This window comes from Loxodonta africana, chromosome 19, assembly GCF_030014295.1.
Source record: "Loxodonta africana isolate mLoxAfr1 chromosome 19, mLoxAfr1.hap2, whole genome shotgun sequence".
NCBI classification, from domain to species: domain Eukaryota; kingdom Metazoa; phylum Chordata; class Mammalia; order Proboscidea; family Elephantidae; genus Loxodonta; species Loxodonta africana.
The window spans coordinates 19,009,621-19,028,315 of NC_087360.1; the positions used below are offsets into that span (position 1 = coordinate 19,009,621).

The window sequence follows — 18,695 nt, forward strand, 5'->3', positions numbered from 1 at the left end:
CAAAGACTGGAAGCCCATGGCACGTAACGGTACTGGATCGCTACTTTGTTTTCATCAAATTTAACTACAAGTATTTAATTTGAGGGACAGTGTAGAGACAGAAGAATCAACTCAATGACAACAGGTTCGGGTTTTCTTTTGGTAGAGAAAGACTGGTCTAGGATCAAATCTCGGCTCTGCCACTTGCTAGCTAAGTGATCTTAAGCAAGTGACTTAACCTCTCTGAGCCTCAGTTTTCTCGTGTTTAAAATGGTTACAATATAAACATCCTACCCAGAAACTACCTGATACACATAGCAGTCCTTTGATAAATGTTAGCCTTTTCAACCCAACAGCCCCCTCAGAGAACAAAATATGATTAGAATTTTGTAATCCTATCAGCTGATCATGGGCAGGCTCCACGTCTTACTCATCTTAGTGTCCCTGGCCCAGCATTAAGTCCTTATGTTTTCTAATTACTTGTCAAAGTGTGTCTTCCACCCTAGATCAAAGCCTTACTAGCACAGGGACCATGTCTGTCTTGTTCCACTAGTGACTAGTCAAAAAGTGCCTGGCAAATAGTAGACTCTTGGGAAGTATGTCCTCATGTGAGACAATGACGGAAGGAGGGAAAAAGCAGACAAGTGAATGGCTGGCATTCAAACATCTGCTGAAGAGCTTCCACCCAGGAGCTACTACCTTCACTAATATATAAACAAATGTGCACTGACCTAGATAGATAACACAAATCCTTGCCAAGCCTAGACATCTATACCTGGGATTCTGGCTCAATTTTAGCCAAGTTGTTAGACAATGATTCTTCAAAGGCAGATGAAATTGGCAGATCTGTCAAGAACACTTACCTCAATCCTAGCCCAGTTCTGCATGATTACGCAGCTCGGGTCTCCACTCTCGTTGAAACCTTCAGAGGACAGAATTAGTCAAAGACGGAAGAGATTTAGAGACAAACAGAGAAGGTCAATCAGCCAAGAACAGGAAGCACAACCAGGCACAAGCAGCTGGCTCGAGAGCCACACTTACGCTCTTCGACCTCCTGTTTCAGATAATCCAAAGCGCGAGTGAACGTGGACCTCAACTCTTCCAGCTCTTTACTAGAATCTGTCAGAAAGTGCAAAAGAGTCCGACTTTATGGACCCACATGGCACGTGGTTTTTATTACCCCTACACTGGAATCACCTGGGAGCCTATTATACACCTGACATCATGCTGGGGGCACAGCAATCAGACTCCCCATCCCTGCCCTCAGTGCACAGTGGGAGGAAAGACAACCAACACAGAGGACAATGTGGACAGCACGATGACAAATGCAAACATGGGGCTGTGTGATAGTAGAGCAGAGACACGGCTTCCTAAGCCGGAGTGACACGGGCACGCGGAATGGCTGAAGGCTACCTCATGAGGTAACAGCTGACATAGATTTCCAAGTACAAGTCAAATGGGATTTTTCTGGTTGCTATTTGAGGGGTGGGGGCCAACGACAGGGGATCCTGCAGGGATGCAAAGGTTTATGATAAAAACGACAGTCTTACTTAAAGAGCCATTTAGGATACGTTGAAGGTGGAGGAGAGAGAAATGAGAGGCGAGCCTGAAAGGGTGGGAGAAGCCCACATATAACACAAAAACCGTTACTCTCTTCTTTTACAATCCACAGCATGACTTGTTAAAGTTGAGAACAGCTAAGATTTCTGGGGAGAAAGGGTTATCAATGGCCAGTCTACATCATTTGCCCAGTCAGAGTGTATTCGGCCACTGAGGCATCTCACCAAAAGGCAGCGTAAGAGAACTTCAGTTCTGAGGTGATACAGGTGAACTTAAATACCTTGTTGGAAATCAACCCTTCTCCTCAGGTAATCAAGGTACGCCTGCCAAATCTCCACATAATCAGTGGCCTGAATAAAGCCGGCATTCAAAGCTTTCTCGAAGGTTGCTGGAGTCAAAGAAAAAGTCAAGATTTGTTGCCAGTTCACAAAGCAGCCAATATAAGATTATCAAGGCTATTACACAAACCTCTACCAAGTAGAAAACACTACATGGCTTTAAAAAAAAAAAACAGAACACCAGAGAGAAATGAGCTAAAGTGACATGTTCACAAGACAAGCTATTACAGCACTGCGAAACCGTGTTCTAGAAAGTACTCGTTCCACAAGATGTCTTGCAGTTAGAGTCCCGGGGTCAAACTAGTTTGGAGAAAAGTCCATGACTTCTTGGAGAATCACAATGATTATCGGCATATTACAAAGCTCAAAGATGCCAAAATCCCAGCCAGTTTATCTCCCACTTAGAGTCCTTTTTTTCACTAACACCCAATATCCCAAAGAAACACTCTGGGGAATTATGATTTAGTAACTTCACTACAGCGCTATGTCTCTAACTTGGGACATAAAGCTGACAAGTCTTCTCACAAAAACATCTGTACCCGACATCGTTTGATGATCAACTTCATATCTCTCCATGGCCAGGAGGTACCGACTCCACAGGGCGACTGTCCAGGGGCAGTTTCTAACAGCACGATTGTGTACAGATAAAACCAAATCTTTGACTTTCAGCTGCCGATCCTGTGATAAAGAATTCCAGGGTCAGGAGATAAAATGTGACTGTTAAGACTTCACCATCATGAGATATTTCCAGCACAATCAACTGACGAAAGCAATTTACTTAAAAATGCCTCTTGTGAGTGTATAGCAGGGTTTGCATGGATTTTTGCATGAGAGACTTGCTTGATTTGTAAACTTTCACTAAAAAGCACAACAAAAACTCAAGAAAAAAAAAGAATGCCTCTTGTGACATGGTTTCTTCAGCAAATAGACTGCAAAGAGAGGTGGAACGGGGAGCCTATAGACTAAAATAGGCTTAAGAGACATCAACCCTAATACAGGACTTTGTTTGACTATTTACCAACGAAACACGGTTTCTGGATTCACTTCAAGATAGCACAGAGGGGGGAATAGGTGAGGCTATAGATGAAACCCAACAACTAGCTGTGAGTTAAAAACTGTTGGAGCTGGTGATGGGTACATTAGGGTTCATTTTACTAAATAGTCTACTTATTCTGTATGTTTAAAAATCTTCCATGAAATAGTTTAAAAAAAATCAATATTCTAAAGTCCTCAATAATAAGACTACTTATCAATTTTTCTCATTAGTGATCGGTTTAAAATCACCTAAAACACAAGGAGAACTTGGTCAGTGAGCCGGCAGGAGGGGCAAGCGAGAAAGTCCAGAGAGTGGCACTTGCCCCTCTTACCGATTTTCTTTAAATGGATTCTAAATTGTTTACAACAATAAAAATAAAATAAAATTAGAACAGTGAGATGATCTTACCAGGTACTGACTGTAACGGATCCACAAGTCAGGGACGAGGCAGTTCTCAACCAGGGCGCGCTCAAAGATCAACTGAATGCGAGCAGGATCGCCAACTTTCATCTCAAAATCGATGTATGCTTGATACTCTGCCAGCCTTGGCGCCTCTGCTTGCAACTGGAGGAAGGGAAAGGGCACTGACGCTGAAATGGGTCACGTGATGCTGTCAGGTAGCACAACCTGTCTTCAAATAAAATCACTTTTGGCAAGACTGGTTACATCAAGAGAAGAACCCCCAAATCCTGCCTCCCGGAACATCTCCACAGTGGGATCTAGACTGTGATGCACAGGATGCGAACACCGTGTGGTCCAAAGTCCTTCTTCAAGGTAACAGTCTCTCAGGCCTCCAGATGCTTTTCTAAATCCATTCCTAGACCGCAGGGAACTTAAATCTCCCATCAATCCAGAAATGAATTAAAGAGAAACATCTTTTCCAATGGCTGCTGCTAACCATCCTTCCAAAACAGAAATCACTTTCTGGACCTACTGAGTAGAGTGAATGAAACCAACTGTGATAACCCAGTACTTGTGCTATCTCAGGTTCCTCATTCTAACGGTTCCAAATGGTTCCTGCAAGTATGCAGAGAGGCACGCAGAAGACGGAGGAGGCTGTGCTGAAAATTCTCAGATCCGAAGACATACAACCACAATCCTTATTAGACAAAAGCCTCAAAATCAACCTGCTTTCTCTTTAGCCACACTCTACTGAGGGCCATAACAAAGTTTAAGTGATTGAGGGTTGCATCAAGGAGGCTTTGCTAAACACAAGTGCATATTAATCACTCACCTGCAGAAAAGAAAGGGCAAGAAAGTGTGTGCAGGCAAGCAACAGGACAAGAGAAACAGCCATCTAAGATACAACTACTGGTTTTCTACTTGTCCAGAGCAAAAGAGAAAGAAGGAAATTAAAGACTCGAAGAACAAAACAGCCTACAAGACTAACAGTCTACAACGAACTATGGTCTCATCTACCCTGAGACCAGAAGAACTAGATGGTGCCCAGCTACCACTACCAACCACTCTAGTCAGGGCCGCAATGGATGGACTCTGACAGAATGGGAAAAAAATGTGGAAAAGAACCTCAAAGTCCTTAAAAAAACAAAAACAAAAACCAGACTTACTGGACTGGTTGAGATTGGAGGACTCCCCGAGACTGCTGCCCTGAGCTATTCTTCAAACCTTAAGCCAAAACTAGCCCCCACTGAGGTCACCTTTTAGCTAAAAAACAGGCTGACTCACAAAACAAAGAATATCATCCATGAGTACTCTGCTCCTTCAAAAAAATCATCTATATAAGATCAAACAGTCAACGAGTACTTTAAAACAAAGATGAAAATCTCAGGGGGCAGAGAAACTAGATTAATAGAAATGAAACAACCAGAATGGAAATACTGAGAATGCTGACACTTTGTGAAGGACGTAACCAATGTTCACTAAAACAATCTGTGTAGAAATAGTTGAATGGGAACCTGAACTGCTGTGTAAACTGTCACCAAAAACACAATAAAGTATTGTTTTTTAAAAAAAAAAAAGACAAGCAAGCACACAAGGCTCTGTGCACAGAAAGACGACATTTCAGAGCCTTGGTTTCCAATAACAATGGTGAATTAATCGCCCAGTCACACTCTGCCATTTTAAACAACTGAAACTGCTGGATTAAATACAAAACACATCCTCTAACAGTCATCAACGAACTGGGGAAGGAACAAGAAAGAACTGCTAAGGACAAAATCTGAAGGAAGGAGGGAGGTAAGGAGAGTAGTGAAGCCAACTTCTGGTGCCCTAACATGTACTAAGAACTTCACAAACCCTATGAGGCAGGCACAATTACTACCCCCATCTTATATTTGAGGAAACTGAGGTGATCCGGCTCTACAAGTCTGTGCTCCTACTACGAAAGACACCAAAACAGAGTCCAGAAGCCCAACAAACTTCAGGCAGGATAAATAAAAAGACGGCCACACCAGACCTACTGTAATGACAATACGAGGCGCCAAAACATACTGAAGACATCTTAAAAATCAGCTAGAGAAAACACAATGACCACCTTCAAAGAAACCAAGAGCTAGCTGACTTTTCAACAGCAACGATGAAGCCTGAAGACAAAAAGACAGCCATCGCTGAGAAAAAATAACTGTCAGTCTAGAAGTCTACACCCTAAGGCAATAACTTTCAAGAAGGAGAGCAAAGTGAAAATCTTTTCAGACAAGCACAAACTGAGACACTCTGTCACCAGCAGATCTCTAGTCAGGAGACTCGGAAGGGTGTACTTCAAGAAAAAGAAAAGTGATCCCTGATCAAAGATCTAGGATGCAGGAAGGAATGAAGAGCAAAGGCGGCGGGAAATGGCTACAGTCAGTTTAAACAAACTGTGACCGAATAATTCAATATTAACAATGATGCCTGTGGGTCAAACAAAAAGAAAAGAGAGATACAAGAAAAGAAGGGCATAAGTCTGAGGCCTGGTACATGAAGCACTCTAAGAACAAGAAAGGGGGGAAATGTCATTTACAGATAATATTGCTGTCAACACAAAAGGCCCTAAAGAATCTATAAGTTATTAATACACTATTAATAAGAATTCACCAAGTTTGATACATAAAAAATGAATATAAAAAACCAGCTGCATGTTACACACCAGGAATCAGAAAACAAAATCTTTTAAAAGATGCTATGGACAATAGTATCAAAAACAACTTAGAAAGCCATCTAACAATGTGTTCAAGACACTGGATAAACTTACAAAATTTACAGAAAGATAAGAAGACCTAAGTAATGAACTATATCTTGTTCACAGATTGGTACACTCAGTATTTTAAATATCTAAATTCTTCCCCAGATGGATCTACAGATTCAATGTCATTCCAATAAAAAAATTCCACGGTTTCCTTTTTGTTTTAACAGAACTTGAAAAGCTGATTTCTACATTCAGATGGGAACACTAAGGAGGGCTAAAGGCAGCCAAGACCCTACTAAGGAGGAGCAAGGTGGGGGGATTCACTCTATCAGAGATCAAACTTGTTGCAACAGTGTGATAAACACCAGCGGAAGGGAACAGAGAGCCCAGAAACAGATACACACGACAGCTAACCTATGACAGGCGTGGGGCCGTACGTCAGTGAGGGAAGGATGGACTTAGCAAAACTGGTGCTGGAACACCTGGTTCTCTGTGCGGAAAAACAAAAGTGGATCCTGCCTCAGACAATATAACTTAAAATAGGGATTCATAGCCAGAATTCCCACGGATCAATTAGAAACGACAAACCCACAGAAAAATGGGTCAAGGACTTGAACATGCACTTCACCAAAAAGGAAACCCAAGTGGCCAACAGATGTGAAAAGATGCTCAACATCCTTAGTAATAAAGGAAATGCAAAGTAAAACTATAACGAGACACCATTTTAGACATTTCAGACTGGCGACAATTTAAGTGTGTCAATATCCAAGGTTGGCAAGAGCAACAGGAGCCCTCAGATACTGCTGGTAGGAGTGTCCACTGATAGCCTGGAAAACAGTTCAGCAGTCCCCTCCAATCCAGCAATTTCATTCCTGGGTAGACACAGTAGAGAAACTCTTTCTTCATGAGTACCAGAAGGTAACGCCCAAGAACGTGCAGGACGAGGCTGCACAACCTGGCTGTCCATCGACGTGGATAAACTGTGGTATACAAAGCCGGCGTTAGAGCAGTGAAAACAAATGAGCTGTAACTATGCTTATCAACACGATAACACCCAAAGCACGCTGAATGAGAGAAAATATACAGGATGGTTCCATTACACAAAAGTTCAACAACGACCAAAATTAAACAACACGTTAAGTAAGGATATATTCATAGGTTGTGAAACTATAAAGAAAAGCAAGGGAATGAGTATCACAAAATCAGGAAAGTGATGACCTCTCGGGGAGGGGGAGGCAATCGGAGAGGGGGCACAAAGGAGCCTCTAAGGAACTGGCAATGCTCTATTTCTTAACCTGGGTGGTGGGTACGTAAATGTTTATTATTATTATGATGTAAACTGCGTATATACATATATTTACGTACCCTATATGTTTCACAATAAGACAAATTTTAAAAGATAGCATTTTACTTGCAACTACTGACCAGGAGGAAAAGTTTACAGGGAGAAGTGTACAATCAAAGAAGCCAACACTTACCAGTGCTTCTTCATAGGGTTTATATTTCTCCAACTGCTGTAGCGCTTTGTTATAGTTCTGAATTACCGATTCCGGTATTGGGTCTTCTGACCATTCTTCATACTCTGCAAATGTGGCCTCCATATCTATTGAAAGATGGATTCAGTCCCGTGGGTCTTGTCATTGGGTTTTAGCAACGTAAACACAGATTAACCATGACACTCAGGCCCCTCCCACATCTGTGGCCAGGGCAGCCCTTCCGGATCAAATCCTGACCTCTTCTGCTGAGCCCAACTTGGCCTTAGAATCTGTTCCAAAGCACTGTCCCAGGCAACTCTACCAACACTCTCCATCACTTAGCTAGTGCTCCCCATGTTCTAACACGTCCCACACTTTAGCCCATCTGATCCTCACACTCTGGGAGGTAGGTTCTATTAGGATCCCCATCTCACAGCTGAGGAAACAAACAAAGGGAGATTAAGTCACTTGTCTATAGATAATGGTAGTGCCAGGATTTAAACCCAGGCAGTGTGACTCAGGTTCATGCTCTAATCACTATGCTATGCTGCCTCGGGTTGGTACGTGAGATGAAATCTACCTGCCAGCTCAGCTCTAGCCTTTTCTGCATGTCCCCCAAGTGTTCAATTGGACAGCCACTTTGTAATTTGTTAAATCAGATCCAAATAAACCATGAGGTGAAAAGATAAACAACACCTGGGCTCAAGTGAGGTTGCCCAGAGGTTCTGAATATAGACACTGCAGAATCATGCCTTGGGGAAAAAACAAGATGGCAGCGCCCAACTCTTCTTGAACTCCAAAAGCTCCTCCCAGCACTGCACACGCTCACAGCTGCACAGCCACAAAGGCTTGGCTTGCGAAAATACATTCACCTAAAAAGGATGAACCTTCACCAAACCCCATGAGATTTAGACATGAATGCTTCTAACCAAATCAACCCTCAGAGACAAATGATATAAGCCCAGTAAAACCCCGACTCTGTTGCAGAAGAGGTTACTCCTAAAGAGAAAAGTTTCAATAATGGAACTCTTCATAAAGTTTCCCCAGAATACAGGGTGTCACCTTGCCTATTCCTTTCAGAGGACTCATCTCCCCCTTTCCAACAAGGTCATAAAGTAGGACAGAGATCTCAGTGGGGAGTCAGGATGCCAGGCTTCTAGGCCTGCCTCTTGAGCACTAACAATTCAAGGTACCATTTTGCCAAGAAGCTCATCCAGAGTGAGCGCCTGACAAGGACAAGAACACCAGCCCTTCCTGCCTCACGGATGCTGTGAAAGGTCTAATTACATAACGTCCCCCAAAGCATTCTGAAAACCATGGGGACGTGCCGTTTCTCTTACCGTACAGTGGGATCGCCAACTGCCGCCGGAAGAGACTGTGGACTTTCTCAAGCTGTGAATCAAAGGTTTGTTCCCGGTCAAAAGGGGAAAGGAAGTCAGCTATGGGCTAAAGAAGCAAATTAGTAGTAAATGACAAACTTTGATTCTTCCTACTTGAAAAAATTTTTAACAAATTTTCGGTTCAAAGTGAAAAAAATGTAGATGACCTCTTATACATGAGGTATCATGCCAACTGCTATAAGGGGTGTGAAAATAGATGCTTATCTCTACCTCTAAGTGCTTATATCGGAGAGGAAGCAAGGAATAAAAGAAATGTATCCAAATGACTATAGTAAGGCAGAAAATGTCATAAAAGCAAAGTACCACGGTGCTGTACTAAGTATCACAGGTTCCAGTTTCAAAGAACAGGCCACAGTCCTAGAGGGGAGTCCTGTTATGCAAAGAGAGAGTCAGGAAGCACTGGTGCGGGAGCTGGCATTTGGGATGAGTCTGCAGTCTCCCAGGGAAGGAATGGCCCGGGTGAAAGCACAGTGGTAAGAATGTTCAGAGGACAGGCAGGTGTCCGACAGTGGGGAGCAGAGTCCATGCAGGAATCATGTCTGACACTATAGAGAGCGCAACAAATGTCACGCAAATAGGTAGATGTGATGCCTTCATTCAGGGTGAGCGGAGGCCCCGCTGCAGAATACTAAACAGGGATGTAATCAAGCCGTGACTGAGGCTACTTTAATAGTAACGGGCTAACTACATTTTTTTTTTTTTTAACTACAAGAGGGCTCCACTGTGTACCAGTGGTAACTTTGCGTGCACACGCAGACACAGTGAGGGACGCTGCAGCAAAATTCTACAAATTATAGTCTAAAAAATGCAAATGATGGGGTCAAACCTCCTCTCACAGTTACTATTAGACATGATATTTGGGGGGAGGGACATTCACAAATAAATTCACATTGTACATTCACATGTAATCATGTAACTTAACCTGTAATATTTTTAAGTATCAGAAAATAAATTGAAAAGTCACCTGCTTTTAAGTCAAAGAACTCACTCTTATTATTCCATGAAAACTACTGGTTTTACTTATTATACTGCTTACCTACCAGGAGACTGGAGAAGACCATTTTGTGAGCTGTTAGCTGTAAGATTCATTTCAAAATAATAATTTCAAAACTACTTAAAAAGACACCCCTTGATTATTCAGATGCACGAACAGGTCACAGATGCAGGCACTCACCCGAGCAGCTTCCACGATCGCACTTTCAAACTCCCGATAAGCCTCCCACAGGGCGAGTCCTTTGGTCATGTGTAGGCCGACGGATGACAGTGCCCTTTCAAACACAGAGCGCACTTTCTCAAGGCCACCCTTCTGGCCAATCCCACCGACTGAGTACTGGCCATACTCCAGCCAAATGTTAGGACCTAAAATGAGAAGTGTTCTTTTAGTTCTGGCTATGAAGTCCCCAAAATCACAACTGACATATGGCAAAAGAAATTCACCCACCAAAAAAGTACATGTTTACACGAAAAGCTAAGAGCATCATGACCAACAACTGCAACTCACCTAGACTACTATTGCAGCCTGAAAAGAAGCGACAGCTTTAACAGTGTTCCCAAGTAAATAATCGCGGAGCGAGCAACGCGTCAACAGTACATAAACTAGTTGCTGTCAATTCCGACTCATGGTGACCCTACAGAACTGAGCAGAACTGCCTATAGGGTCTCCAAGGCTGTAAATCTTTATAGAAGTCGAATGCCACAGCTTTTTCCCACACAGAGGCTGGCGGGTTTGAACTGCTGACCTTTCGATTAGCAGCCAAGTGCTTTAATCGCTGTACCACCAGGGCTCACTGACAGTATATGCCAGGTGGTAATTCCTAAGGACCTCGAGTATAAAGCTGATTTATGAAAACTGAAGGAGCCCAGTAATGGACTTCAATGAAAACAGTTACAAATCTGAGTCAACCAACGAAACGGTTTCAAGCCTAGAACCTTTCAACTTTTGAAACTTGATTCATGTTTAAGCCTTCTGGTCAAAGTGAAAAAACAAAACTAAAAGCACCAATCTTGTTATTAAAAATTTGTACTTTAAGTATAGATTTTTAATGATGCTTAAGCAAAAAAATAAGATCTCAGTTGTCCTGTTCCTTTCACTTTTTTTGTTAACCTTTTACATACTCGCTCTTGTGGCTTTTAGGCCGGACTGATGCACTAAACTCTTTATAAATACATTTGATTCTTACAGCAAATGTTTTTGCCTATTAAGTCACTTTACAGGGACTGGAAAATAACTTCGGAGGCCTATACACTAACCTTTTAAAATAAAGATACTAAAAAGATCAAGAAGCCAATTTGGGAATGACATGTTTTCCTGAGGCTTCCTTTTCATTGGGAAACCCATTTCAATGCACTTAGCCAAAGTCTGCTAGCTACTGTTTGCTCATCAATACAGAGCTGCCAGATGGGCTGCAAGTGAAAATGAAAATGAGTCAGCTGCTGGATCTGAGGCCCTCAGTGAGGATAAGACAATGGCCTGACCACTGGGGGAAGCCAGAGGAAGTGAGTACACAGAACTTCTCTGTACTGTTTTTATAACTTCTTGTGAATCTATTTCAAAATAAAAAGACTTCTTAAAAGATGTTTTATACTTTAAGAAAGATCTACTCAAAACCTCTTAAAAACTGTCCAGTATGTAAAACGTAACCACTAATCACCTGGAATCCAAAAACCCAAACCCGTTGCTATCGAGTCAATTATGACTCATAGCGTCCCTATAGGACAGAGCAGAACTGTTTCACGGGGTTTCCAAAGAGGGGCTGGTGGATTCGAACTGCTCAACTTTTGGTTAGCAGCCGAGCTCTTAGCTGCTGTGCCACCAGGGCTCCAAATCATCTGGAAATACTGTGTAATTTCTGACAGGTAAGTGCTAGGCATGATAACATTCATCCCCTTACTACAAACACTCCTTCCAGTTTCTATTTTAAAGCCAAACAGTCTCACCTGAAGGACACAGACAATGATAAAAATAACTGAACTCAAATCTTTCTAGCGCCTAGACTACTGCTCCCTTTTCTGGGTAGCAACAGCTCACAGTACAACCCAAGACAGCAGAGACCAGTGGCAGACAGGGCCGGAAAGGAGGTGGCTGAGAGACAGCCACAGGGAACTTACAGATGTAATCCTTCACGGCCTTCTCAAAGAGCTCATACACGTGCTCTCTGTCCAGGCCGTCCAGGGCCATGCTGATCTCGTCGTGCAGCCACTCCAGCCAGAGCTCTACGAGACAAGAGAGCCCCGCGTGACCACTGCTGGAAGCTGGGAACTTTACCACGAGCCCTAAGTGTGCAAATATTTCATCCACCTTACACACCCAGCACAGTTCACGGCAACTCAATTTTTAAAACCTGAATCAAGCACACAGAAGGTTTTTGTGCTTCCAAATAAGATCAGACTAAAATCATAACTTATGATTGGCATTTTATATTTTACCAAGTTCTTGTATATATTTTCTCACTGAGCCTTTATCACGATCCTCTAAGGCAGGTGCTAGTGACATTAATGACAAGGGCCTCTATCTAAGCATTTACAACATGCCAGGCATGTGTTCAGTGTTGTCCACAATACAGCTCAATTAATCCATGTGCTGAGAGGCAGAAACTACTACTATGCTCAATCCGCTGTTGGGAAAACTCGCTCTTAGAACGTTAACATACGTTGCTTAAGGACACACAGCGAGTTTAAGTGGTGCAGCCAGAAATGAACCAGGCAACCTGATTCCTGTGTCCACGCTCAGCAGTTATGCTTTGGCGAGAAGGTGGCGAAGAGGGCAGAGCTGAACCTAGGACCAAGGCTTTCTAACTCCTGCCCAAAGGATCATTCCGGATTCTCATGAAGATGTAACTGTAAGGATGTTCAGCATAACTAGTTTCTAATATGCATTTAAGTAGACTCAAACTGAATGTCCAACTCTTACGGAACAATTAAGGCATCAAATATTTACATTAGAAGATTACTTACAAAAGTTTACCATTTATTAACAATGTTCAGATTGTGAGAAAATAGGTTAAATACATAAACACTGGAACAGAGAACAGAGAGAAAACAGGAGTGTAGCTAATTATGCAAAAAAAAATTCTGTCATAACGTATGATAACAAAATCAGGATTGAAGCTGTGAATCACTGCTGTACGGCCATAACCACATTTTGCAAAAAAAACAAGATGATCTGCTAAAAAGAACTGACTTTGAATGACGGGTTTTCTGCTTTATACTATGCTAGGCTGTCTGAACTTTCTATAAGCAGCACACCCCACTTTCAGCACTGAAAAAAAGGACCACTCCTCAATTCTGTGTTTAGAAAAGCAGATAGCTGACACGTTACCTTCAGTCAAAGGAAAGATCTCGCTCATCTTCTGGCGAGCCATTCTCACTTTGGTGAGCTCCCCTTCCAGTCGGAGCAGCCTGATCAGGTCCACGTGGCAGTTGTAGTCATAGACATTGATGGACAGCTAGAAGGAAAAAAAAAAAAGAGTTGAAATTTAAATGCCATCATTAAAGTAAATTAGCCTCTGTCACCACTGGGTGATGATGCACGCACCTTTCACAAACAAAATAAACACAGTATCTGGGAGAGCCACTGAAACAGCAGCACAACAATTACCCTCAGCAAGAAGAAGACAAAACGATGATTTACAAAAAAACCAAAACTATTGTCGTTGACTCAATTCCAATTCATAGTGACCCTACAGAACAGAGCAGAACTGTTCCAAAGGGTTTCCAAGGAGTGGCTGGTGGATTCAAACTGCCAACCTTTTGGTTAGCAAACAGCCATGGCTCCTAACCACTGTACCACCAGGGCTCCAAAAGGATGATAAAAGCAGCTTTTTATAATAAGCATAAAAAAAAAAACCCCAGTGCCGTCGAGTCACAAGGCTCCCTCAAATCTGTTAGGATTCCGATGATGGCACACTTGGCTTCTCTCTAAAATAAAGAAGGCATTCTAATGAAACAAACAAAAAGTGTGTGACCTTTGCCAAATTATTAACTTTTCTAAGCCTCCATTTTCTCATCTACAAAATGGGAATATTACTAGTTCCCAGTGCATGAGTTTTCTGTGAGGATTAAAAAGGGTAATTTTGTAAGCTGCTTATTAGCACAATGCCAGGGGCATAGCAAGAACTCTCTCATTTTATTAAACAAACAAATGAGATGAAAACTACTGGAGAAACAAGAAAGGCACAAGGTTGGTATCTGTTGAAGCTGAGTAATAAGTCTACAAAAGCTTGTTTTTATGTTTCAAACTTTTCAAAATAAATATTATAATCAGTTAAAATAATTTTTTAAAAAGCTAATTGTACCAAGGATGAACCCTGAAAGCATCATGCTGAGTGAAATAAGTCAGTCACAAAAGGGCGCATACAGTTATGATGCCACTTATATGAAATATCAAGAATAACCAAGTGTCTGGAAACCAAAGTTTATCAGTAGCTACCAAGGGTGGGAGGAAGGAAGGCGGAAAAAGGGACGAAATGCTTAGGGAACACCGAGCTCTGTTAAGGGCGATGGTGTAACCTGGGGACACATTAAGGGCGATGGTTGAACAAAATAAGGAACATAACGGCACTGAACTGCACACGTGAAGACTGTTGCAAAGTCAAATGTTTTGTTACATGTATATTTATTTACTCCACACACAAAAAGCAATTACATACCTGAAACAGAAAACTAGCAGACTTCTTAAAGAACAGCTAAAAGAAATGATAAAATAAGAAACCGTCAAGCACTAGGAAAGGAGGAGGATCAATGGAAAGAGATGAAATATGAGTAAGCACAAAAGATGACCATAAGGAATGACTAAAGCAAAAATTATAAGATCATCTGATACGCAGACAATGATATTTAAAAATGGGGAAGGTAAAGGGATCCAAAGCCAAGTTGGGTTTCTGTACCTCACTCGAAGTGGTTGACGCCAGCAGATTGTGGTAAGTGAAATATATATACTGTAACACCCAAAAAACTATACAAAGTAAAAACTTCAGAGGTACTATAAATAAATCAAGATGGAAGCCTAAAAAATGTTGACATAATGCACAGGAAGGCAAGAAAAGAAAAAAAGAATGAGAAACAGGGGAAATAAATAGAAAACAAATAAAATGGTTTAAGGCCTGACATTTGGATATTACCTGAAATGTAGATGGTCTAAACACACTAATTAAAAGGCAGAGAACGGTAAAGTGGATAAAAAACATGACCCAACTACACGCTAATCAGAAGAAACTCACTTCGAATCCAACGATATAGGTAGGTTGAAAAAAAGCATAGAAAAAGATACACCAAGCAAATACTAATCCAAAAAAAGCAGAAACGGCTATATTAATATTACATAGAGTGGACTTCAGAGCAAAGAAAATTACTAGAGACAAAAAGAAACCTTACATAATAATAAAAGGATCAACTCACCAAAAAGACCCATCGATCCTAAACATGTATGCGCCAACCAAAAAAAAACCAATGGCGACCGTACACAACAGAGCCACAGAGCTTCAAAATACATGAAGCAAAAACCGACAGAGCTGAGAGGAGAAATAAACACACTCACAATCATATCTGAAGACTTCGACACCCTCCTCTCAGCAAGCGATTCCAGCACCAACTGCCACCGAGCTGACTGCAATCCATGGCAACCCCACGTGTGTCAGGGTAGAACTCTGCTCCACGGGATTTTCAATGACTGATTTTTTGGAAGTAGCTCGCCAGGGCTTTCCCCCAAGGCCCCTCTGGGTGGACTCCAACCTCCCACGTTTTAGTTAGCGGCCAAGCACACTGACTGTTTACACCACCCAGGGACTCCTGGCAACTGACACAACTGCTATAAAGGAAACCATCGAGGACACAGGAGAGCTCAACAATATCATCGACCAACAGGACCTAACTGACACACACACAACACCTCAGCCAACGGTAGCACAACATACCTTCTCAAGTCTCCACGGAACATTTACCCTCTCTTGGGCCGAAACAGAAACCTCAACAAATCTAAAAAAACTGAAATCATACAGAGTATGCTTTCTGACCACAAGAGAATCAAACTAGGTATCAATTGCAAAGCCAACAGAAAAATCTCTAAACATTTGGAATTAAGAATACACTTCTAAACAATATGGATCAAACACGAAGTCTCAAAGAAATGTTTTTTAAAAAATATTTAGAACTGAATGGACATGAAAACAGAACATAGCAAGATAAGTGGGATGCAACTAGAGCAGTGCTGAGACGGAAATTTATAGACTTAAATGCTCATTCTAGGAAAGAGGGGAGGTCTCAATCAATAATCTAGGTTCCTGCATCGAGAAACTAGAAAAGAACAAAACAATCCTAAACAAGCAAAAAAGAAGGAAATAAACACATGTGGATGTGTTCCGAGCTTCCAAAAATGGCAGCGCCAGGTTTTCACAGGCCTGTTGGAAAGTTACTTATCGTTACGCTCCATCATAAGGACAGTTACAGCAGGAACTACAGACTGCGGGGTTAGGAGGAGGTTAGGAAGGAGGTCTGGAAAAATTGGAAAAGTCAATTTCTAGACCTCAGGACAAAGAGGATAAGGCCAGAAGTCCTTCAGCTCACCATCGCTTGCCAGGTCCCATCCTATGTGGTCACCTTCTGAGCTCTATCCCACCCATCCTCGGTGACCCAAGGCAGGGCAGGCAATTGTATAGTAGCCAGGAGACCTTCATGCTGACCTCCATCCTGTCGCCTCCTTCTCCTTAGTAAGTAAACTATGTACTTTCATCAAGGACTTCTCTCTGGTTCCAAGCCTCCTCTTCCTACTAAAACAGATGATTCTAGTTTCCCTACCTCATAAAACATTAAGGTCAAAGTGAGCTAATGACTCATCAAAAGACCTAAGGCTAGAAATATGAAGAACTGATTTCCATACGGACAGGGACACAGTCAGTCTGGCAGGTATCACACCGTACTTGCTGAATGAATAAAAGACTGAATGAACTTCAGCATACTTACTTATAAAAGAAAAATGGTAACCACCTGTCTATCCCAATTGGTTCCTTCAAAAATCAGATTCTATGACAAATGCAACAAGTTATACCAACGCATGACGTTATCTCATAACTTAAAAACAGTGCCAGCAGGACATGCAACGTGGCATCTGGTCCACAGGCAACCTTTAAGAGTTCAAATCCCACTGTGAGTGACTCTAGGCAAATCATTTCATCTTTTGTTCTGAGCCTCTTTCCTTTCCTCATCTGTAAAATGAGAATGTGCTCAATCTCTTCAGTTTGCCCCTCCAATTCCACACCACCCTCCTCTCCCCTCCCTGCCCTGTGCCTTCCTGTGTGATCCACATCAACTGGGCTCCCTGGCCTTCAGTTGGGTTTGCTCAGTGGGAGACTAGCAAAGATCTGGAGGAAGTGAGGGAGATAAAAAGAGTTTTTCTTCTTCCACTTGCTTCCTTCCCCTACTGGGAAACCGCTGGCTGCACCCTTTGACCAAAGGTCTCAGCTCCTCTCAGATGCCAACCCCACACAACTATTCACACTACTTCAGGCCTAAAGGTGGACACCAAGTCCTGTTGTTACCAACTGTGGAATACTAAACCTTTGCTTCTTACTTGCCTTTACAAACACAGTAGTCCCTTTATGAACCTTTTCTTAAATTATCCTAATTTGAATGCACCATCTATTTCCTGCTGGGATCCTGGCTTATCCAAAAGATACCACCACCTACATCTCACAAGGTTGTTTTACACATTAGAGGTCATGTTCCTCGTGGGTGCTAGGCACAGGACTAACATTACTGTTATGACCATTTTATGATGCAGGAACACTGCTCTTAATTTACAAATGAGAAAGCAAAGGATCAGAGAATTTAGGAAATTCGCCCAAGCACATACAGGTGTGGAACAGCTACAACGGGGGTTTGAGCCTCCAACTGAGTAGCCTCTATCTTTCCATTCCTATTTTCATCGTCGGATCAATATTTATTCGACTACAACATATTTCATCATCGTCGTCATTCCTACAGACAAATAGTGCTCTTACAATTAAAATTTACTTTACTGCTAGATGTAGTTTAACTGTGTGGTTAGTGGGAGTCCTGGAGTCGGTTCGAAGCTCAAAGCCTGACTCGCTACTTGCAGAACGTGTAATCTTGAGCCAGAGACTCCCCTCCACGAGCCTCAGTGTCCTCCCACGAAACGGGGACAACACTACTGCCTTCACTGGTTCGCTGCGAGTATTCAATGGAATAACGCTTGCCAAGCGCTGGGCACGCAGCGAGCGCTCAAATAATGGAAATTGCAATGTTAAGTAACGGTTCTGCGGCCTTGGAGGCTTTACTGCCGCTGAGGATCAGGGCAGCATCTCTGCTCCAAGGGGCAGAGGAGCGGGCCAGGGCCTGGAGGCGGAGGGAGCCCGCTGCCCACCCCGGCGCCCACCTGCTCCTCCAGCCGCTCGATCTCCAGCTGGTTTTTCTCCTCCTCTTCGTCGTACTCCCACTCGTACTCCCCCGGGGAGCTCTCCGCTGAAGAAGCCATGGCGTACTCTTCATCTCCATCGCTCTCACTCACGCCTTCCTCCTGCGGATCCCACGCTGGCCCCACCGTCTTGTACGACGCAGCAGCCACAGCCCGCGATAACACCTTCCTCCTCGTCCTGGTTTCCTTAAGCTCATCCTCGTCTCCCTCGGCCTTGGGCCCAACTTTGGGCGCAGTCTTGGGCTCAGCCTCCGGCTCTGAAGCGGAGGATGCAGCTGCCGTCGCCATCTTGAGTCTCCAGTGACTTGGGTCCTTCGTTCCGCCGCCGAAGACTGGCTGAAGTACAAGCTGCCCGC

General features: G+C 42.8%; 1 protein-coding gene across 2 annotated transcripts in view; it reads right to left on the reverse strand.

Moving 5' to 3' along the window:
- Positions 1 to 18,695, reverse strand: part of SART3 (spliceosome associated factor 3, U4/U6 recycling protein) — a 30,243-nt gene extending 11,548 nt beyond the window's left edge. Inside the window, exons 1-11 of one of the 2 annotated variants that reach the window (XM_023559435.2) lie at positions 18,301 to 18,695; positions 13,231 to 13,357; positions 12,021 to 12,125; positions 10,087 to 10,271; positions 8,853 to 8,958; positions 7,516 to 7,640; positions 3,322 to 3,477; positions 2,417 to 2,555; positions 1,820 to 1,927; positions 1,021 to 1,098; positions 843 to 901 (exon numbers count right to left, since the gene is read on the reverse strand). In XM_023559435.2, coding sequence (XP_023415203.1) covers positions 843 to 901; positions 1,021 to 1,098; positions 1,820 to 1,927; positions 2,417 to 2,555; positions 3,322 to 3,477; positions 7,516 to 7,640; positions 8,853 to 8,958; positions 10,087 to 10,271; positions 12,021 to 12,125; positions 13,231 to 13,357; positions 18,301 to 18,627 — 1,515 coding nt within the window. In that variant the 5' untranslated portion in view covers positions 18,628 to 18,695. The remainder of the gene's footprint in view (positions 1 to 842; positions 902 to 1,020; positions 1,099 to 1,819; positions 1,928 to 2,416; positions 2,556 to 3,321; positions 3,478 to 7,515; positions 7,641 to 8,852; positions 8,959 to 10,086; positions 10,272 to 12,020; positions 12,126 to 13,230; positions 13,358 to 18,300) is intronic. The other variant, XM_003419247.4, reaches the window with a different exon arrangement.